At 56.8% G+C, this 22,944-nt stretch overlaps 1 protein-coding gene across 1 annotated transcript in view; it reads left to right on the forward strand.

The window, feature by feature from the left end:
• Positions 1-22,944, forward strand: part of SH3RF3 (SH3 domain containing ring finger 3) — a 209,272-nt gene that overhangs the window by 78,414 nt on the left and 107,914 nt on the right. Inside the window, exon 2 of the mRNA XM_082643102.1 lies at positions 18,472-18,726. Coding sequence (XP_082499228.1) covers positions 18,472-18,726 — 255 coding nt within the window. The remainder of the gene's footprint in view (positions 1-18,471; positions 18,727-22,944) is intronic.

A 22,944-nucleotide genomic window follows, 5' to 3' on the forward strand; every position in this document is an offset into this window, starting at 1 on the left:
CGGAATTGCTGGATTGTGTGGTAACTGTTGAGTCTTTTGAGGAACTGCCGGACGGTTGTTCAAAGTGGCCAAACCACTTTTCATTCCCACCCGCAACGTACGAGGGTTCCAGTTTCTCCACCTTTGTGCCAGTGGTCACTAGGGTCTCTATGGTTATAGCCCTCCTTGTGGGTGTGAAGTGGGTTTGGTTTATCTTTTAGATTTTAAAATAATAACAAAGGGAGACTCCCCTGGTGGCGCAGTGGTTAAGAATCTGCCTGCCAACGCAGGGGACAAGGGTTCCATCCCTGGTCTGGGAAGATCCCACATGCCGTGGAGCAACTAAGCCCGTGCACCACAAGTACTGAGCCTGCGCTCTAGAGCCCATGAGCCACAACTACTGAAGCCCTGCTCCGCAACAAGAGAAGCCACCGCAATGAGAAGCCCATGCACCGCAACGAAGAGTAGCCCCCGCTCGCCACAACTAGTGAAAAGCCCGCACGCAGCAACAAAGACCCAATGCAGCCAAAAATAAATAAAATACATTTATTTTAAAAAATAAATTAAAATAAAGTAATGATGAAGGTTAAAGCCACCACCTACCTTGGAAGGAAAACCACGTTGATGATCTGTGAACCTAGTATGTAAAGTGCCAGTAAGTTCTTTAAAGGTCATATTTTTAGAAGGCAAAGCTGACCCTTTATTCTGAGTGACTTGCTCGAAGCTGTGGATGCGTTCTGGTGGCAAAGGAGATGCTGAGGACAGGATGGGTGTCCAGATGCCCGAATCTGCTTCTGACTCCACAGCATGGTTCTTCCCCACCGTGCAGCGAGTTTGAACTCCACATGGTTCTGTGAGCACGTGTGTTGACACGTCTTCTCCTGGAAGCAGCAGGAGAGATGTCGCCTCCCCAGATCCTCTCTGTCCCCATTTCTAAGTAATGTAATGGTTAATATAGGAAGGTGCAATCACTGAACCTGGCAAGGAAAGTGTGTCCTGGGACAGGCCTTGGCTTGCGTTTACAGACGTTTTAAACTGTGTGTGTGGTTTGGTTTTGTTTTTCCCGGAGGCTGACAGAGGGTGTGATGACTCTCACTAGGCCCTGTAGGTCAGTGCAGGGGCTGCTGGCCACACTTCCTCGCTGGGCTCGGAAGCAGCTCTTGGTCTCGTACAGATCAGTGCCTCACTCCATCCCCCCAGCTGGCACTGCCGAAGTCAGGGTGGGTCGGTCTGCACAGAGCAAGCCAAGAAATCATAGCATCTCCGGTTTGAGGTGGATCTCAGGGACCCCCTACCCTGTTCACTTCCTGGGGTTCCCCTCCCCCACCCCCAGCGGCTCAGCCTCCTTTACAGCAGTCCCCAGAGCGCTGTTTCCTGTCTGCCTGGGTCCCAGACACCTGTGGAACTCTCCACCTCCAGGCAGCCCATTCCCTCCTCAACTCTGTTGGCTGGAAGGTTCTCTTCTGTACGAACTCCCAGTCTGCTGCCTGGGAACACCCGCCTGTGGCGCACGCGTGTCCCAGTGTCCACATGGTGGCACTTTAATGAAAACAATTAAAAACAGCCACCACCCCACCCCCTGACCTAGTGTCCAGGCCAGGCGCCGCCCTGCTCCTCCCACAGCCCCAGGCCTGCAGCCGTGTGTCGGCCCGCGGTTCCCACCGCCCCCCTCCTGATGCCACCGTGAACCTCCTGGGCCTTCATTCCAGACCACTCCTGGTGAAACGCTCCGAGGGTTGACACGTGTGTGGTGCTTAGGTTAGCGATGCAAGTCTTCATCTTCCAGCAGCATTTTTGTCGTGAGACACATGGTACACGAGAGCCTGTTCACATGCGCACACTTTACAGACCGACAGTGGGACAGGCTAGGGTGTGTCTGCACAGCCGGAGCCACAGGACTGGAGGCCCTGCCGCCCTTCCTTCGTTTCCTTTGGGTGCAGCCACTCAAGGACTCGGACGCGTGTCTCTACAGGGTCTGGTTGGCCGACTGGACGTTCTGTACTCAGAATCGCCGCGGATTTCTCCGTGACCTGCTCCTGCTCAGCAAGGACTCGCCGTGTCCTCACATCAGGCATCCAGCGTTTCCACTGGAGAACGTCCGTGATCGACGTGTCACACGTCGTCCTCCTTACAGCCCTTGGGCATTCGATGTCCCCGAGGCAGTGTGTTCTTGCTTGTGACCCCCTGGGCCGAGCTCTTGGGCCTGCCTGCGGGGCTCTGGGCACCACTTTCTCTCCCACCGGCCGTGGAGCCAGACGCTTGTTTTTACACCCTTGCCAACACTTGCTATTGTCAGACTTTTCAGTGTTTGCCAACTTGGTGAGTTGAAATGGCCTCTTGTGTGCCTTAATTTGCAAATGTCAGATAACCAGTGACCAGTGCTGCTGAGAACCCTTCATGCACTTATGCACCATTCGTGTTTGTCTTTTATTCAATGCCTGTTGGAATTACCCGTCTTTTTTTTGAAGACAGGTAGACAGTATTCATCTGGTGTTTACTGCCACTGTTCTCAGCAGTTTTGGATACATTAACTGTTCTAATCATTCCCAGTGAAGTAGTTTCTTTTACGGTGGTGCCTGTGCCTCATAGGTGAGGAAGCTGAAGGGCAGGTGGAACATCTCACCTGACCCCAGCAGGTGAGAGCAGGGCAGGGACAGCTCCTGGCACTCTAACCACTGACTCGTTTACATATTCTGGGGGCTAATACTTGCTTCTGAAGTGTGTTGTAAATATCTTCTCTTCTTGTCTTTTTCCTTTCTTTTTAGGGTCCTGTGATGAAGAGAAATTTTCTTAGTTTTAGTTTTGTTGAACCCATTTTATGGTCAGTGTTTTGTGTCTTTTTTTTTTTTTTTGCGGTACGCGGGCCTCTCACTGCTGCGGCCTCTCCCGCTGCGGAGCACAGGCTCTGGACGCGCAGGCTCAGCGGCCATGGCTCACGGGCCCAGCCGCTCTGCGGCACGTGGGATCCTCCCGGACCGGGGCACGAACCCGCGTCCCCTGCATCGGCAGGCGGACTCTCAACCACTGCGCCACCAGGGAAGCCCTTGTGTCTTATTTAAAAAGTCTTTTCCTACCTTAGGTCCTTAGATTAGTTACTAAAACTTTCATAGTTTTGCTTTTCACGTTTAAGACTATAATTCGGCTGGAAATAATTTCGTATATGGTGTGAGGTAGAGGACCATTTTTTTCCCACGTGGATAATCCGATTTTGCCAACGCCCTTTATTAAATGCCTGGCCGTTCCCTGCTGTCTGAGTGCTCACGCCCGTGATCACCTCTCTCTGTGTGCTGCTGTTGCTGGACTGGCTCAGTCCCCTCCGTAGGTCTATTCCTGATCCCATTATGTTTTAATAATTACTATAACTTCTTTAAAGCCTTGATGTCTAGCAGGACAGGGAACTTTGCTGTTCCATATGAATTTTGAATCAATTTGTCAAAATCCTGCTGAGATTTCCATCGGAAATGCATTTGAACCATGCACCAGTTTGAGAGAAGATTACAGCTTTTCTGTAATCTGAATCTTCTGAATCTTCCTACTCAAAAACATAGTATTTCTTTCCATTTATTTAGGTGATCTCTAACATCTTTCAATAAACTTTCATAACATTCTCCATAAAGGGAATGCACATTTTTTGTTAAATTTATCCTAGTACCATTTACAATAGCAACAAAAATATGAAGTATTTTTAAAACTTATGAGCTCTGCTTGTTGACTGTGTATGGAAAAATGATTGACTTTTGTATATTAGTGGTTGTATCCAATAACCTTTCCAAACTCTTACTAATTCCAATAATTTCTGGCTGGTATTTTTGGGTTTTTACATAGACAATCATGTCATCTACAAATGAGCATAGTTTTGTTTCTTCCTTTCCATCACTTCTCGTCTGTGTGACGGCATCTCTGGTGCAGTGCCGGATAGGAGGGATAGAAAAGCATCCTGGGCTGGTTCCTAGGCTTAAAGATAATGTGCTCAAGATCCCCCGTGAAGGACTATAGTAGTTGTTGGGGCTTTGGTGATATTCTTTGTCAGGTTAAAGAAATTCTCTTCTGTCTCAGCTTACTAAGAGGTTACTTTAAAATCATAAGTCAGATTTGAATTTTATCAAATGATTTTTCTTTAACTTTTGAGATGACATTGTTTTTCCCTTTCAATCTTCAGTGTGAGAAATGCGTAATCGTCCTACATTAAACCAACCTTATATTCCTGGAGTCCCCACGTTAGACGCAGCGTCCTGTTTACAGACCTCGGTGGAGTCAGTTGGCGAGTCCTGAGTTGAGGTGCTTGGCCCTCAGGGCAGCCAGCACGCTTCTCATCTTTGCTTCCATGAGGGGGGCTCTTGGTGGACTCCCCTCCGAGCGTCACAGCCTACCCACTGCCAACCTCAGGACGGTTCAGCAGAAACCTCGTGGTGAAAACCACCATGGTGCTTGCCTCTCAGGGCCCCTCTGTTGGCCACTGGCTTTAACCTCTGTTTCCTGAAATCTGAGCAAGGTGTTTCTTCTTCTGTAATTATGGATGCTTTCAAATACAGTGACGATCTCGGACAGTCTGGTACAATGGCCCCTGCGTGCCCAGTGTTACCAATATTTGCCAATCTTGTTTCATATCTCCCTCCACATTATTTTTTTGGGGGGGGATATCTTTTAAAGCAAATTACCAAATTCTGTTATTTTACCCCTAAACAGTTCAGTGTGTATCCGTGACAGATGAAGACTTTAAAAAAAAGTAACCACAGTTCCATTATCACATCTTTCAAAATGAATAATAACTCCCTGATAGTGTCTGAAATGTCTTTTCATGGTTGTTTTGTCTGAAATAAGGCCCACGCATGGCACAGGTTATGTCTCTCCCATTTCTTGTCACCTCTAAAGGCCCCCACTGCCTCTTCACGCCATTGATTTGTGGAAGATACCTGGTCATCTGCCCTGGAGAGTCCCCCATTCTTTTTTTTTTTTTTTTTTTTTTTTTTTGCGGTACGCGGGCCTCTCACTGTTGTGGCCTCTCCCATTGCGGAGCACAGGCTCCAGACGCACAGGCTCAGCGGCCATGGCTCATGGGCCTAGCTACTCCGCGGCATGTGGGATCTTCCCGGACCGGGGCACGAACCCGTGTCCCCTGCATCGGCAGGCAGACTCTCATCCACTGCGCCACCAGGGAAGCCCCTAGAGAGTCCCCCATTCTTGACTTTGCTGGTTGCATCCTGTGTTGTTGTTTGCCGTGTTCCATCATCCCCTGAATTTCCTATAAACTGTTCGATTAGAACAGTTTGTTTACCTACCTGTTTGTGTTAGTTTTTTCCAAGAACGCTTTGAGGTGGTGCTGTGAGCCTCCAGTCCCAGCGATGCATTTCAAAGACAGAGCGTTCTTTCATCTACACTGTAGTTGTTTCAGTGAGGGGGGGTTGTCCAGGGTGCCTCTGCCGTGGTACTAACAGAAAGGAAGTCCAGAAATGGGGTTTGGGAATGGGACGCTTCTCCACGTTAGGCTCCCAGCTGCCCACCGTCATGCGGCCTGGCAGCATGGCTCTCCTCGCCCCCAAATCTCTGTGCGTGTGAACCGGAGAGACTAACGTAACTTTGGGGGCAGGAATGTGACAGCGCCTCACATGGGCACAAAACGTCCTGGGAAGACACCTCTGTGTGCCAGGCTCCTCTCCTTCCCAAGGCTGTTTCTCTCCCTCCTGGTTCTCTGCTCCCAGTGGCATCTCTGTGCATCTGTTTGCTACTTCGCCCCCATCCAGTGCTCACCAGTGTCCCCAGTTTCTAGGCCGAGTCACTGGCAGACCCGCACTGAGCTTAATGGATCCATCTGGAGATTTCTGAGGAAAGAGTAACTCTTGGGGAAAAGGCTTTTGCCCTGAGGCCAGGTCCCCATGAGGCCCAAACAGTCGGGTTGATCAGCAGGTGGGCTCTTCATTAAGACTTTTCCAGTGGCTGAAGATCACTGGGAGCTTTGCCTTCAGAGAAGAAACAAGTGACCCCAGAGGTCAAGACTAGAACCAGTGCCTGCTCCCGCCCCCGCCGCTCTGCCTTCCCCGGGCTCCTCCCGAGACGGTGGCTGATGCCCATGTGTCTGGGGCACAGCTGCCACCAGCTGCAGCTTCAGGGAAGCTTCGGCAGAGAGGCTCACAGTCTCCCGGGCTGCGTGAGGGCAGTGCTCAGCCTCATTTACAGCCAGGACGTGAGAAAGCAGAGGAAGGGAAAACAAACCACAGGAGCCTCCACCTCAGCCCTCCCGCTCTCCCATCTTCGGGCGGTTTTGTGGTGTCTGGAGCTCAGCAAACAGAAGAAGAGGGATATGTGAAAGTGAATGGCGTCCAGGAGTCTCTCTGGGGAACCTTCAGCTTTGGGTCCAGTGGGTTCTCGGATTACCAGTCACTGAACCAGGCCTTGAGAAGGGGATGCCTTAAGGTTCTTGGCCCTTAAGAAGTGTTTAATTTCGTCCGGAGGAAGCAATGGTTAAAAGATTTTCAAAGCGAGTACGTGATGAGCTGCATGTGGCCTGTACCAACTGTCTGTCTCCTCCCGCTCCGGGCTGTGGAGTTTTTCTGATGGAAAGTGCCAGAAAGCATCCTCTGCCCAGCTTCTGTCACATTGGAATGTGTGCGGTCAGCCTGCCCAGCTCGGTGTGGGTTTGATTTCAAATGTTATTGTAAAACTAAAGAGAAACGGCAGACCCCTCCTGTGCCATGTCTCTCTCTGTCTCTTTCCTTACTTTTGTCGTTCATTTCCTCATCTTGGCGTATCTCAGAAGTATCAGGACTTTCATCCTGTAGATTTTTCAAGTCCTGTAAGCCCTGTGTGTGTTATCATATAAATAAATGTTCCATCTTCATCACAGACTTTGTGAGAGGGCTCCTGTGTCCGCCTTGCCACCGTTACACGCTTGGCTCCTCATGCGGTACCTGCACAGAGGAGTAGCCAGGAAGTGGGTGGGTGACGGATGGAACAGCGTGGACACGTCAGATCTGCACACAGACGCACAGCAGATGCCACCGCCCCACCCCATCAAGAGCTGTGTGTGTCTGTGTGTGTGTGTGTGTGTGTGTGTGTGTGGACAGGCTCTTTGTTGGGGCTGGGAACCCTCTGGAAGGGTCTTTGAGTCCCTCATCGCTGGTCACTAGCACCTTGGGCAGTATTTATCATGGGAGCCCCGATAAATGCGCTGAGTACAGGTGGTGCCGAGGGTCAGCTCGTGGCCCAAGCCCATGCGAAAAGCCAGGGATTTGGAATCTTCACAGTGTCTGTGGTTAACTTTGGACCAGAATCTACAAAGGACTCCTCAGCTTTTCTCTTGAGCACAGGAAGGTGCTCTTTCCAAGATGACAGAGGATAAACCAAAAGGCCATGCTGTACGCCTGGAGCTCCACTGCCCTAAGCATTGGGAATCATGACGCTGACATCTCTCCATACTGAGCACGCACCCTCCTCCCACCCCCCGGGGGGCTGGGCCGAGCAAGGGCCAGGAATTGGCCATCACAGGAGCCCGAATTTGTCATCAGTCAGAGCCACCCAGCCACTCCTGCCTCTTCCTCCCCTTTTCTCTCTGCCCTTTTGCTTCATAAAGAAACAGACTTGAGGGACTTCCCTGGTGGTCCAGTGGGTAAGACTCCACGCTCCCAACGCAGGGGGCCCGGGTTCGATCCCTGGTCAGGGACCTACAGCCTGCATACCACAGCTAAGAAGTCCGCATGCTGCAACTAAAGATTCTGCGTGTTGTAGCTAAGACCCAGCGCAGCCAAAATAAATAAATAAATAAATAAAATTTTTAAAAAAATTCCATGTTTTTTTTTAAAAAAAAAAAAAGAAAAGAAGAAAGGAAACCAACTTGAGTGTGAAAAGAGGACTTCTCAAAGGCGGGGCCTCACCAGTTCTGCTGCCCGTCCTCCCCGCCTGGAGTGTGTCCCCAGAAGCTGCAGGCTTCACACCCCTCCAAGGTCCCCCCCGGCCCCTCCAAGGTCTCCCCCAGCCCTTCCAAGGTCTCCTGCAGCCCCTCCAAGGTCTCTCCCTCCGACTTAAGCTGTGAAGCCCGTGCTCGCTGACTCTCCGATCCTCTTGCTGGCGTGCTTGGTCCACAGGGCTCGCTGCCTTCAATGTGCCGCAGGTACTAAAGGCTTCTTTTCTATCTCTCTCTCCCCTTCTGAAATGTATGCTCCCACGGGGCAGAGATGTTTTCTATTTTGTTTCTGACGTGTAAGCAGTTCCTAGAACTGCGTCTGGTACATGTTAGGCGGCCAGTGTACACTCAGCAGGTGAATGAATGTGAACAACAGTTCTTAAGAGTCTTTTGTTAAGACTCTGGGAAAAACTGCGGCTCCCCGGCCCTCCCTGCAGCCTCGTGGCGATCTGGGCCCGGGCAGGACTGGGGCTGAGCCGTCCACATTGAGCTGCGGGTGCCTGTGGGGCAGCAGCGGGTCCAGGACGGTGACTTTCCTTCCAGCTGCAGTGAGAAGATGGTGTGATGTCTGCCGACCCTCCGAGCGCTCCAGTCTGGCCTGTGTTTTGGCCGAGGCTGACTGTAAACAGCAGCAGCAGACGCTCTTTACCAAGAGGGCTGCAGCCTGGAGGCCCCATCGGCCTGCCTGCATCCTGCCCGCTCTGGCCCCCGTGGCCTCTCTGGGCTCGGGGTGGGGACAGCCAGTTACCTGCCGTGTCCCCCGTGCTGTGCTGTCCCTGTATCACAGGAGCGCACGCCCTACAGCGCCGAGTCCGGTCCTGCGGCAGGTGTCGTGAAGGCCGAGCCAGCTCCCCTGCGCCTGCAGCTCAGCTCGGACGAAGGGAAGCTCCTCTAGCAGGAGCAGCACAAAGGCCCCTGGACGGCGCCACTGAGCCCTGCCCGCCCCCAAGACTATGTGGGAGCGGGGCAGAGCCGGCCCACCAGCAGCCCGCCCCCATGCATGGAGCCCCAGGCTCCCTCGGCTCAGCCACTGCTGGACGGAGGCGGGTGCCTCCAATGGTGCTGGGCTGCCTTTCTCAGCTCTCCCTGCAGTGCTAAGTGGGCTGGGCCGCCCACGGTGCGCAGGACCTGCTTTAATCTGCCGGGCAGGAGGTGGGAGCGTCTGCCTCTCTGCTCAGCGGGTCTCACAGCCTCCCAGGGTCAGCAGGCGGCGGCTCAGTGCCTGTGTGGGTGGCGAGGAATACCGCGCTCTTGAATTTACGTGGTATGTTAATCGTGTCCTCATGAACGTTTGGAAGCATTTCCTGCCATACATAATAAATGATCAGAAACCGCTGGGTTCCTTTGAGCTATTCTCATGGGGGAAGGAACGGTGAAGCCAGGCCTTGGCATGGCAGCCAGCAGAAGGCAAGTGCAGCCTTGCTCACCTGCCCCATCAGCGTGGGAGCGCTGCACGGCAGTGGGCCCTGGGCCGCGAGTGTAGCCAAGCCTGGCTGGCTGGAGTGGCCACCTCCCCTGCGTCTGCTTCCTGGCAGGTGCGCCACAGGAATGGGCACTGGTGCCCAGGGTCTACCCACTTTCACTCTAAAGTCACACGGGAGCGTGAAGGGACTTCGTAGCCGGCTGGCTCTCTAGCACTCAGAATATGTTTGGAGCAAAGCTGCACCAGGAAGTTTCCGCCTTTCCGTCTTGTAACTGATGCTGCCATGTAATACCAAAAGATGATATGTCGGGGAGTTCCCTGATGGTCCAGTGGTTAAGACACCACGCTTCCACTGCAAGGGGCACGGGGTCCGATCCCCGGTCAGGGAACTAAGATCCCACATGCCACGCGGCATGGCCAAAAAAAATTATCCTCATCAGATTTATCGGCTAAGGTCTTTGTTTCCACAGAGCTCGCCTTTGTATACGTTATGTGTCATGTGATACGGACGAGTTTGGAGGACACGTCACGTCTCGCTTTCTGACACCAACATGGAACCACGCATTAGACTTGCTGCTTCCAGGCACTCGTGTGAGCGACAGAGGGATGTCCCCTCGTTTAGGCTCACAAGATCCCTGGGAGAGAGGCACTTTAAGATGCCCATTTTGCACACGAGGAGACGGATGTGGCAGAGCCAGGCCCTTAAACATGTTGATGCACAGCCACCCCCAAACTCCTCCAGGGCCTGGGATCTGCTCTAACTCGGGTCTCCCTTCTGGCCCTCAGAGCTGGAGTCCTAAGGAAACTTATTTTGTTTTAAACCTGGATATTTACAAATACCTTATTTTCCCCTTACCTTCCTGTATTACTTTTTTTTTTTGGTAGCATTGAAACAATCATGTTTTAAAAAGTATTTAAAGGTAATGTGGTGGTTAGTGTGGGCTGAAATAAGGGCCTAAAAGGAACCTTCCTGAAAAAAGGACAGATGCTGATGGGAAGCCTTTGCTTTCCTTCCTGACACCCAGGCCTTCTTCCAAGGTGGTTGGAGATCCTAGTGCAAGGCCCCTCTTACCCCATAAAGCAGGTTCTGGTGAGTGGACTTCCCGCAGGAGGCCGGGTGGAACTTGTCGGACATATGACTGGCTAAGCATCCGTGGATCGAGGCCAGAGCAGTCCTGGGGCTGGGGGGAGTCCCTCATCCCCCGCGGGGAGCACCTGGGCATGCACACCACTGAATAGACCCCTCCAGGGACTCCGTCACACTCTTCTTTGGTAACCACTGTCCACAGTGTGACTAGGAGCTTCTCCCAGTCAGCCTGCAGTTTGGGCGTGTCTTCCCAGAAAGTGGAAAAATGAGCAATTCTTCTCTAAACTGGGTAAATGCAAACACAGGTCTGGACCCTCCTGGCCTAATGGTCAACGACACACCTTTCCTTTTCCTTCCACACTAAACAGAGAAGGATCAGGGCTCTGTTGGGGGCCCCCCTCTCTCCGGTGTGGGTGGTGGTGAAGAGCTAAGAGCCGGCCCCCTCTTACCAGCTCCATGACATCCTGGAGCTGACTTGCCTCTTAACTTTTCTCACTTAAAAAGTGGTAGTTATGACTCCTACTTCAAAGGGTTCCTGTGAGCAGTAATCAGGTTACCTGGCCTGCGTGGCTCAGGGTAGCAGCTAGATAAGCGGTCGCATTGTTCTCAGGAGCACCGTGAGTGGCGGGTGTGCGCTGGGCTTGGGAGGCAGACAGCCTAGCACCCTCACCACCTCTGGGACCCGGGCGAGTTACTGAACTGCACTGTGCCTCAGCTTCCTGCCTGCAGAGCATCAGTAACAAAGGCCAGCCTCATAGGGCTGCTGTGAGGATCCAGTGGGTTGTAAGGGGTGCAGCTCAGGTGCTCAGGAGAAAGCGGCCAGTCCTGACAAAAAGGGGTGACAGTGACTGTGAGTCAGGATAAAGGGGGTCCTTTGGAAGCAAAGCAGGGGAGACAGGGTGTCACACAAGGGTTAGACTTTTCTGATCTGACTTCCATCCGATGCGATATAGAGCGGGCCGTGTGCAAGTGCCAGGCTGGGACGTCCTCACTGCACCCATCTGACCTGTATTTCTGGTGGAGAGGTGGGCTCCTTATTGGCCATCTTCTACACTTAGAAGCGTCTGCCTTTTCTAGGACCACATCCAGGCTCCTGGAACACTTGTTTGCCTTAGCATCCTCTACGAATCTTCTCCCTAGAGGCTTCTCCAGTAAGAGACAAAAGGTTCCTTACATACCACCAGTTTTAGCCTCTTGGTGTTCCTGGGAAATGCAGGAGGATGGATTTGATGACCTCTGGTGGGTGAGCCAGGGCTGAGCGGAGAGCCTGCTCTGCACGTGGCTGGGCGCCCTGCTGCCCCGGGATGAGGGGAGGCTCGGGCTCTGAAGCTGGCCGCTGCTCCCTTTGACCTCCTACCTCACCTTTCCATACTTGTCAGAAAAACTGTGATTTTCGTTGTGAACCGAGCGTTACAGATGCACCTCTCCCCCTGCGGGTGGGTGGGAAAGCAAAGCCCAGCACCAGCCCGGGATCTGTCGCCAGGACCTGTGGGGCACGTGAGGCCACCGGGGCAGGGACAGGACAGTGGGGCGGGGCAGCCCCCAGGGACCTGCGACGACGGTGCGTGGGGAGCAGGGGCTCCTGGGTGGGGAACCTGGCTGGCGGCCCTCGCGCTCCCGCGCGGGAACCTAACACGGACACAGGGCCGGCTTGGAGGTCGTCCTGGGTCAGGTCATCCTGCGTGGGGGGTGGGGTCCGCAAGGCCGGAGCGAACACAGCCCGCCCCGCCCGTCTCCGCCTCGCCTCCTGCGTGGGCGGCCTGCCTTGCGCCGCTCCTGGATCTGCGTGTCCCCTCCGCCTTCCGGCTGGTGCCCACGCGGGACCAGGAGCCTCTTCGTGGAGCCGATGCGCCATACCCTTGGTCGGGGGCGGGAGCGCAGGCGGGCGCCCGCCGTCAGGTCGCTCAGGGACGTCTCCGTGCTCCTCCGTGTGGAGGCTCCGAGGGGCCCTCGTGGGGAGGAGCTGAGCCCGGACTGCCCGGGCCGCCAGGGTCTGAGGCTGCCCCTCCCCCCGCCCCGGAGACTGCGGCACGAGGGCGCCAGAGAGGCTTCTCCCGCTGCGTCTCCACCAGCGCGCACACTGATCGGAAACGCGGAGATGGCGGTGGACACAGACCAGAAAGCGGCCACCGCCACCAAGACAGACCGGAAACGGGGAGCTTGCCGTCGACACAGAGCGTTGTGAAGGCGTGTTGGCCGGAATGCGGCAGGCGTTCTCTGGTCCTGTGGGAACTTTGAGAAGCCGGTGCCCAGGGACACAGCGGTGTTGTTGGGAGCTGCCGGCACTTTGACTCCCGCGGGCCTCAGTGGACTTGGGATCGGGCCGGGCCCTAAGGGCGCGCACCGAGTAGTGGTGGCCCTTTTCGTGTCACGGAATGAAGGCGACCGTGTCCCCGCCAGCAGTGTCCCCGGGGGCCCTCGTCAGCATGAGCCCGAGCCCAGCCACGTGCGGACTGTCCAGTGTGAGTGCACCCGCTGTCCGGCACAGTTACCTTCACTCCCAGCATTTCCACGAATGTGGGCCGTAAACAGCCCCCAGAATACCAGGAACATGGGTGAATCTGCCGCCAAGAGAGTGGAGCAGAAAGTTGAGAAGACAGCCTTTGCCCGAGTTGGGAACAGGAAAAATAAAGAAGGTGAAGAAGAAAAAGAAAGATACGTCTGCACTTTAAGCCTCCTTAATCTCGCTGAAACATGAAACTCAGCTAAAGGCAGCTTCTCCCCTCGTGGTCACATCACAGGGCAGCCCTTGGTGGGTCCTCAGCCCGCCTGTGTGGGGACACATTGTGCGCTTGTCTCAGTTGCATGTTTCTGTGACCTTCTGGGTGGGGGATGTTTTACTCCCGGCAGCACAGAGCCTGGTGCGGGACCTGGTGCAGCGTGCTGTTCCATAAATTCTCGGAGAAGCGAGCGTCCAAACACGAGGAAGGAAGAAACCATCAGAACGAAAGGGTTGAAGAAAGAGGCAGGATCCAAGGGTAGCTTTTAATAAGAAAAAGGGAAGAAGGAACTTGAAATTTAACCAACAATAAAAGTGAAACCCAGGGACCTCCCAGCTGGAGTGTGATATAGTGACAGCTTCATTACAGGTGAAATTTGTAAACTGGGAGACAAACAGGGACATTCTGGTTAAATACATTGTTAACACGTGCCTTTTCAGGTAATTGTAAATCTGAGAGTGTCCGTGTTAGAAGGAAAGTATGCGTGTGACAGCCTCCACGGCGATGTCAGGGTAAACGCTTTGGCTTGAAAACCACTTATGAGCACAGAAATTGTAAACTGCACCTCACATCCCTCGGATTAGTCAGGATACAGGCCAAGCTGTTGATGAGAAGATCCCGAAACATGGCGGCTCAATCAGGATAAAGTTTCCTTTTTTCACGTGACATCCATCTGCTCCACAGCGTCCTCTGAGGACCCGGGGCCTTCCCTCCTTTGCGTGGAGTGTAATCTTGGTGGAAAAAGCTGCCCCCGCCCGCCCCCACCATGCTGTTCAAGCCACAGGTGCGGAGGAACAGGAATTGGAATTTCCTTCTAAATGGCGTTATAGGGGACTTCCCTGGCGGTCCAGTGGTGGGGACTTTGCCTTCCAACGCGAGGGGTTCGGGTTGGAATCCCTGGTCGGGGAGCTAAGCTCCCACATGCCTCACGGCCAGAAAACCAAAACATAAAAAAAGGAGAAGCAACGTTGTAACAGATTTGATAAAGACTTAAAAAAATAATGTCATTACCAAACACAATGACGCGGGCTAGAATTGGCGCAAGTCCCTCTCGCTTGCCTCCATTGACTGGAATTTTGACGTGTGGCCAAGCCTCCTTGTGAGCAAGGCTGGGAGGTGAGGTTCTTAGCTGGTGAGCTTGGCCCCAGTTGAAACTTGGAATGTTCTCCCCAACAGGAGGATCAGGTGGACTCGGGGCACAACTGGCTGTCTCTGCTGCCTTCTCAGATCCCGTGACGCTTGGTTGGTTGGCGCTGGGCGCTCTCCCCCTGGGGCCCGCTCACGCTCCAGGGACCTCACCGGGCTGTGTCTCCCCAGGAGGCCAGGCCCTGGGTCTCCATCTCCAAGCCTCCGCTCAGCCTGGCTCCTCTTTGAATGATCACTGGGATTTCCGGTCATCTGGGCCCGGCCGGTGTTAACAACAGGATTTAGAGCTGCACAGATCCTGGACCTCCCGTCCTGGGAAAAGTCCTTCCAGCCCGAGGCCCTCAGCCAGGCCCTAGTCCGGGGATTGGCTTGGCAGCCCACAGGGTTATCCGTTCGGTCGGTGTTTTGAGCGTGTGGTCTGTACTGGGCCAGGGTCAGGGATGCAACAGCAAATGAAAGCAGGTGGTGTCTGTCCTGGGGGCAGATAGTCCCGGGGCCTCCACTGGTAACACGTGCCGCCCGGGGAGCAGCGTGGGAGGAGAACCAGTGCGTCCGTCGGGTCTAAAGGCCGAGTGAGTTCCTTGTCCACACTCTTCACCCCAACTTGCTGGGGGGTTGGGCAGTGAGACCCGGTCCCGGGCAGCGCTCTCGGGAGCCTCGTGGGCAGCCTGGTGCAAGCAGGGCATCTGTAAAGCCCGCCTACGCGTCGATCCCAGTGAAAGACAAAACTGGGGCTGCTGTGCTCACGTGAGATCCCCTAGCTCCTCCACGTCCCAGTCGTGAGCCGTGAGATTGACGGTATCTGTCTTCATTATCACGAACGCCCCGCGGGGTGGCTGTGTTAATTATCCTCTAGGCATCCCGGTTGCATTTTCCTTTCATTTCCCTTTTATTGTACTTTGTTTCCTGAATGTCTCAAGCCTTCCGCGGGGGGCTCCATGGCAGTGTTCGACTGGGCGGTTCCTCCGAGGGGAGTGCGCGGTGAGACCTTAGAGGGACCGGCTGCAGAGACCCCGTGGACGTCCTCAGCCTGGGCCAGGGGCTGCTCTCAGGGGTCCTCTGGCTGCTGCCGTGACGTCTGTGGAGTCTTCCCCTGTCAGAGCGTCCGCCTGCCCTGGGCCCTCATCGTGCACTAATCTGCTCCTGTCATCAAGGTCTCTGAAGATGAGAGGCTGGAGGTGCCGAGAGCCACCCGCTCTGAGCGGTGCCGGGCTGAGGTCGGTCCAGGGGCAGCTGCCCCTCTAGCGGCGTCTCTTATTCTTCACTCCCAGGAGCGCAGCCCGAGTGTTAAAGAGGCTTCCGCCCTCTCCGTTTGCTCCGAAAGAGGCTGGTCTTGGCGGTCTGGGGCGGGGGTTAGTGAGGGGTGTCTCCCGCGCTGCCTGTCCTGCCCCCGCCTTCGCGCTCTCTCGCCGCCTGTCCTGCCCCCGCCTTCGCGCTCTCTCGCCGCCTCCTGGTCCGCCGGCGGGAGCCTCGGCTGGCGCGGCCGGAGCCGGTGAGGTTGCCCGCTGGCTCCCGCCCCACGCTCTGACCTCGGGGTCAGGGCGGCTGCCTGAGGCTGTAGCAGAGGCCCGCTCCTGCCCCCGCCCGGGAGGTGACTGGCTCCTCTCCTCCGCTCAGCCCAGGCTCGGGTCGGCTTTTCCCAGATGCAAAGGCACGCGGCTCCCAGCGGTTGCCGGGACACATCTGTCGTTGGCCGCTCTCCCACCCGCTCTCCTCAGCGTGTCTCAGGAGCGCCTGGGGCGGCCTGTTCTGGAGCCCCTGGTTTAGCGGGGGCATCACGGTGGGCGGAGGGAGCCCTGTGGACCCCAGGAGGTGGGGGAGCGCGGGGCCCAGGGCCGAGGCGGGAGAGGGGAGGGCCGGGCTGTGGGGTGGAAGCCGGGCGCGCGGGTGCCCGGAGGGCCCTCGGCCGCGGGGGCAGCCGCACTTGCGGCTGAGGGAAAGACGGGAGCGGGGGCAGTAGAGGCGCGCCCTCGGCGGCGGGGGTGAGGCGCGCAGGGTCAGGCAGGGGTGTGGAGCCTGCAGTTGGGTTGACCCGAGTCACCTCGTGGGAGGGAAGTTGGAAGCTGGAAGCGCAGAACTTTGAGATCACAGCCAGCCTAGAGGCTGGTAGAGGCTGGTAGAGGCCGGCCCGGGAGGCCGGGGCCCGCACACGGAACGGCTGGGGGGCCGTGCCCGCTCTGCAGAATCGGCGGAGGACAAAGCCCACCTGAAGTTCCGGGGTGCGGGCCACACGGGCCGGAGCCGGGCGGCACCTCGGTGCCTCTCCGCTGACCCTCCGTGTGTGCCCGCGGCCTCTGTGTCGGGGCTGGTGGGGTGGTGGGTAGGCCCGAGTGGAAATTCGGCGTCCCCTGAACAGGACGGTGTGGAGGGGCCTGGGAGGGCGTGGTGGGCGCGGGCCCGCAGGGGAGGGTGGGTCCAGCCCTTCTGCTTGCGTTTATCCCCCGGTGGGGAGGATTCCCAGCTGGCCTCCAACTGTGGCTGTGAGAGAGCGGCTCTCAAGCGTGGCCCTTGTGTGGGGGGGGATGTGAAAGAATGGGGGGCGGTGCGCTCACCGAGCCCACACTCCCGGGCGGCAGGAGGTCCCCCGACCCCTCTCACCTTGATGGGTGTCCCAGCTTCTCCAGGGTCACCGGTGAAACACGCCCATTGCGAAAACAAAGGCTTCTAGTTGTGAGAGACTGAAAGTTCACGTAGAACGAGGAAGCTCCTTTCTTTTGGGAAATTTAACCTCAGGGGCAGGGCGGGGTTCGGAAGGACACTCAGCCAGGAGCTCTGGGTGGGCCCATCCTGAGCACCCACCTCCCAGTATGACAACCAGAAATGTCTCCAGGTGTTGCCAGATGGGGGGCGGTGGGGGAGGGACCAAGCGTCCTGATGGAGCGCAGCCGGCAGGGCTCGCTGCCCTCTGGCCGTGGAGTTGCATGGCTCCCTTTCTCTCCTGGCCATCGCTCTCCCTGAGCTCGCCCGTCGTGCCCCCAGCACAGAGCTGGCTGTGGCTTTTCCTGCTTGGGTTCTTCCAGGAAAGCCCTCTGTTGCTGCTGTGGCCCTGGCTGGTGGTGGCCGAGTGTCCCTCTGCCGCACATCCTCTCACCACTGCCGTCCCGGGTGTTGCGGAGGCATGGGCGCAGAGACCAGCCTGCGCACCGTTGCGTCTCCTCGGAGAGCCTCTTGTATGCAGCGGCTTCGGGCTTCGTGCCTCTGTGTAGGTGGATTCAAGCACCAGAGGGATCCCTGGCAAGGCAGCCCTGGGGAGGAAACACGGCCTCTGTTGGGGAGCTGTTGGGTGTGGACACAGGGACGAGGTGAGGCTCCGTGTGCTTTTCCTGGCGGGCAGCTTACCTTTGGCAAGGCTGCTCAGCTGAGCGGAGCTTGGCTGCCGCAGAGAAGGGGGAGGGAAACCCGGACCCCTTGTTGCTGAAGAGCAGGGGGCCCCGGGCTCTGCTTGTGGCCGGAGGGCAGGTCAGACAGGGGGGGCGGGTTGGCTGACCTTCGACAGGAGGGTGGGAGCATCCCATGACCTGAAGAGGATCCTGTTTCAGGCTCTTGAAATTGTACTTGTGGACGAGGCTGCCGTGGCCTCAGGAAGCTGGGAGCCGTGGCGGACTGGGGGCAGGGGTCCGTGATGGCCGGAACCCCTCGTTAGAGCTCCCAGCCCTGGGGGTCCCTTTGTGGACCTCGAGCCCGGGCCCCTGGCCGTGAGGCAGTGACATGGGAGGGTGCAGCACGGTCCTGCAAGTCTGTCTCCTCAGCTCGAAAAGCCCCTGGACGCACGTTCTGAGTTGCCATGGAGGTTCAGGGAAGGGATGCTGTGGGGTGGTAGTTGTCGGAAATCTGGCGGATAGAAACAGCACCCAGGGTGTGACAGGTTAGCACAGAGTAGTGAGTAAAACTTTCTGGAGCCAGAGCCTGGGCGGGGGGATTCCGTCTCCTTCCGGCGAGGGGTCCCGTCTCTCTCTGCGCCTCGAATGAAGGTCTCCCAGCACCCTCCTCAGCGTCCTTCCAACGCGGAGCGTGGCAGCCCGCGTGGAGGCCTGGGGCCTGTCGCAGGACCCTCTGCAGACCCCTGTCCCGCAGGGCCTGGCCCCGTGTTCCTGGAGGGGGGTGCTGCTCCATTGGGGTATCTCCCCAACCTGGGCTTTCAGACTTGGGGGCCCCTCAAGCCAGGTGCCAGGCGGGCCGGGTGGGCAGCTGCTGAGTAACCGCTGTGTTCTGCTTCCAGAGCCTTCCCCAGCCGTCCCCCAGCAAAGCCCTGCACAGCTGCGAGGGGAAGGAGCCCGGGGACCTCAGGCTCAGCGAGGGGGACGTCATGGTCTTGCGGCACCGGGTGGACGAGCGCTGGTACCACGGCCTCCTGCCTGCCAGCCATGTCCAGGGCATGCGGCCCCTGCCCCAGGCCCCGCCCCAGGGCAAAGCACTCTATGATTTCGAGATGAAGGACAGAGACCAGGACAAGGACTGTCTGACCTTCGGCAAGGTAAGGTGGGTTCCAACGCGCCATTCTCCCACCGCAGCCCCCGCAGGGAGCCTGGGCGTAGAGTATGGCCGGTGTGAATCCCGGCCCTCCCTGTGCCTCCCCGCGGGGAGAGCAGTGGTTTCTCCTTCCTGAGGGTCTGCCGGGTGGAAGGAGAGGGCACCCAGCCTGACAGGCGCCTGCAGGTAACGGGAGCAGGACCTTCGTTACCTGAGTCACTGTGTGTCCAGGGCCCATGGGCCCTGGGTGGGGGCTTGATGGGGAGACTGTGGCAGAGACCCCTGTTGGGTCCTGGGAGTGGGAGCCGGGCCCAGAGGCCAGCCCGTCACACCCTCTTGGAGAGCACAGGAGGTGGGTGCGTGTGCTTGGGCCACTTGAGGTGGCCAGTGAGGCCACGGGACCCGCTTAGTGACAAACCAGTAGTATTTCCTGTGCGCTCGTCCTGGGGTGTGGGTGAGATGTGGAGGGGCCTGGTTTCTGGCCTGCCGGCCTCGGGGGTGCAGTGTGGAGAGGACAGAGGTGGTGGCCTCAGGCCTTGTGAATGTGCCTCCTTCCTGGCTTCCTCACCTCCTCCCACCCCAGGGTTGGGAGGGCAGGGGCGCCTGGAGCTCTGGAATACCTGCTTCTCCCCATGGCAGTAACGAGTTACGTCATCGATTGATTAATTACCTTCATGACTGCCCGCCCGGGTCCCCGGGGAGAGGTGGGAGCCTGTCTTCCCGATGTTGAAGCTGTTGTAGGAAGGGGGACCCCTTCCAGGGCCCGAGAGTGGACGCCTGTCTAACACTCGGAAATGAACTGTCTGAGGAGACACACGTGCTGACGAAGCAGGAGACTTCATGGGGAAGGGGCGCCCGGGAGGAGGGCAGCAGGTGAGGGGCCCAGGAGGACTGCTCTGCCATGTGGCTCTCAGTCTCAGGTTCCGTGGTGATCGGGTTTGTTCCCAGGTTGTCTTTGGCCGGCCATCTTTCTCGGCCTGTATTTGGTCTGAGTCAGGGCCCTTCCTGGTGGCACACACATCTCTCAGCCAAGATGGATTCCAGCGTGAGGGCTTCTGGGAGGTTGGCAGAGCTTATTCTGGGCTGGCGGCGCCTCCCTCCCAAATCCTTCCAGCTGGCGGTAGCGTGTTAGTTCCGAGTTCCCGTCAGGATCTCCTGTTGTGAAAGAACCCATGCAAGTGGTTATTACTATGCCTGGCCAGCACGGTGGCTTTGGTCGGTGGCTCCCTAGCAGAGCACAGCGCTAAGAGGCTGCGTCGCTTGCCCGAGGCTGGCACGGGCCTGGCCCTCCTCCGTCCTCGTGTCCTGTGTTTCTGTCAGTTTCTTTCCACATGCGGTTGTCAACACAGAACTGGGTTCCAGCTCAGATCCTGACCTAGGAGTGCACGTCCAGCTCACTGTGATTCTCTCCTCTGCTCAGAGCAGAGCTTGGCTGTGGTGCCGAGCTGTCCGCAGGGCTGTGAGTACCCTGTGCTCCATTTTGAGCACAATTGGCCTGTTCTGTGCAGGCTGTTGCAGCTGCTATTTATGTCTTGTTCCATTGTTCAGCCTGACGATGAATGATCTGTTTTCATTCAGAGTTTCAACTCTTCCCTCCTTCCTTCCATCAGGGTGTTCTGATGCTAATTCCAGTTGTCATCTGGCCCTGCAGGTTCCCTGGACACAGGGTCAGGCCTCCCCCTCCCTCGCTCCCTCTCCTCCTGAGTGAGGCTGGAACGCAGGCTGCAGAGTGTGAGAACAGGCGGACAGAGCCCCTCGTGCTCGCCCCTCTGCCCAGCCCACTCTGAGGGAGACCCTGGGCCCTGGTGCTCTGTGCTGTCACTCAAGATCAAGAGCAGGGACCCAGCCACCCCTCAGGGTTGATGGAGGCCTTGTAAGGAGACAGACCCGTTAGGGGCTGACAGGGACAGGGACAGACCCAGGGCCCTGCTCACAGCCTTGGTGGTGGGAGGCTCACCCAGCGGACACATGCAGGGCCGGAGCAGCCAGCGTCTCCTGGTGAAGGCCTCCCGCTCCATGCGCGAGCCTCTGCTGGGACTCCCAACTCCAGGGTGAAGACCAGAGCCCACTGGACAGGGGACAGAGGGGCACCTGCCTGCTCATCCCACTGGGAGCTGTGCTGTATCCGGGGAGCCTGACTTCGGGTGGGAGAGGCAGGAATGGCAAGTCCAGGGGACAGTTCCTGAGAGTGACGGGCTGTGCAAGTCACCCGGGAGGTGTGCGGGGTATCTGATCAGGAGGTGGTCAGTGTTTGTGGGGTATCTGATCAGGAGGTGGTCAGTGTTTGCGGGGTATCTGATCAGGAGGTGGTCAATGTTTGCGGGGTATCTGATCAGGAGGTGGTCAGTGTTTGCGGGGTATCTGATCAGGAGGTGGTCAGTGTTTGCGGGGTATCTGATCAGGAGGTGGTCAGTGTTTGGTATTTCAAAAGAAACATTAAAGCCACCCTCGTGGGAAAAGTGAGAACTCGGGACGGCTCCCTAGACTCGTCCTGTGGTGGGCACTGCTGCCTCTTCGCGTCCCAGGGCGGGGGGAGGGGGGGTCCCGGCACCCTGGGCTGTGCGGGCAGCGCTGTCCAGGTGGGCGGTCCTCAGGGCTCCCCGGGACCTGACCTTTGAGCCCATTTTGGGGAGAGGAGGTGTGGGAGCTGCTGGGCCACGCATCCCTCAGGCTGCTCTTCCCGGGCTTGCTTTTTCTCAGTCTGTGGATTAACCTGGAGGGCTGGAGGCCCCTGGGTGTGATTCCCAGTGAAGACCGTGCTTTGACTCCCCCATGTGTTCCCCACTGTGTTCACACAAGCGTTTTGCCAGTGCCCACTCCACCCCCCACCGCCTTAGGTTAGGGCGCAGCCCCCTCGCCCAAGCACCTGTCCTTTCTCATCTCTCCCCTCAAGACGCCTCCAGCCTCCGCATCCCCGCCGCCCCACATGGCAGCCTGAGGGATTCCCTGCACCTGCCTGGAATGCTGGTTCTAACAGCCTCCGTTTCGTCACCTGAGGTGACCACATGGTCCGGGCCAGCTTGGTTTTGCCTCCAGGGAATGTTTTGTTGTTTGGATATGTTCCTTTCTGGACTCAGGGAGGAAAGCAGGGGTGTCTAAAGTCCACGGATGGTGCTAACTTATCTTTAAAAACTTCACTGTGGTGGGATTGATGAGGTTTAAAAAGGCTTGAAGCATGTGCATCAAAGCAAGATTTTTACCTTGGTGTCAGCTTTTGAACAGTCCTGTTAAAATTGCATTAATTAAAGTCATTCTAAAACCAAAGTCTTTGTTTAATTGAAGAACAGAATGAATAATTACTTCTTGTAAAGCAGCTATAAAAAGCACAATTTATAACTTCTTAGCAGTCCCACTCCAAAAAGCTGTGCATGTGCGGATAAAAAGACAAAAGGAGACCGTGCAGCGTCCCTGCTCTGTCAGCCGGTGGCTCCCAGCTGTCCCCCGAGGCCCGCGTGCGCAGTGCCTTCCACGTGACAGGGAGGGGCTGGGGTCAGGGGCTGCTGGGTGCAGGGACCTTGCACTTGGGATCCCCTGTGTGGCCTCAGCCCTGTGGCCTTAGGAGCCCCCGTGTGTCTCATCTCAGAGCCATCTGCACCTGCCCTGCAGCGGAGACTGGAGACCCGCCGTCACTACGCCGGCCCCTCAGAGAGGCCACAGGCCCCGTGGGCACGCGACAGCTCCCCGCTCGTCCTCATCTCACACCCTCCCACCCGCCCAGCCCTGTGTGGCTGGAGGGATGGTTTGAGTTGGCAAAGCCCTTTTAAAACACCACCGGCTGTCCTGACTTGGGCAGACTTCCCTCCTGCTGGTGTCACCACAAGACCCTTCCACGTGATCCGCTGTGTAAGAGGTGTACGCTGAGTGTTTAATCGTCCGTCCCCAATGTGGGGATTCTCTCCTTTGTGAATGAACCTAGCATTAATCCCAAACTATGTTCTTCTGATTGGAGGACAGACGTAGGTGGATAGAAATCAAATGTATTTGAGGTTTGGACTCTAGAGTGAGTCAGGGGTTCAAATTGTGACACTTTTATATGGTGATTTGGGGGCATTAACTTCACCTCTGAGTCTCTTTTTTGATGATAAAATGGAGTTGATAGAATTCAATGAACAAAGGCATTTAGGGAACCAACCTCAAAATAGGCACTCAGCCATTTCTGGCTTCCACCCTCGCTGGCTTCCTGCTTCTGTCAGATGCACGTCACTTTTTGTGTTGGCCCGGG

Source organism: Mesoplodon mirus (genome assembly GCF_964341445.2).
Source record: "Mesoplodon mirus genome assembly, chromosome: 14".
NCBI lineage: Eukaryota > Metazoa > Chordata > Mammalia > Artiodactyla > Ziphiidae > Mesoplodon > Mesoplodon mirus.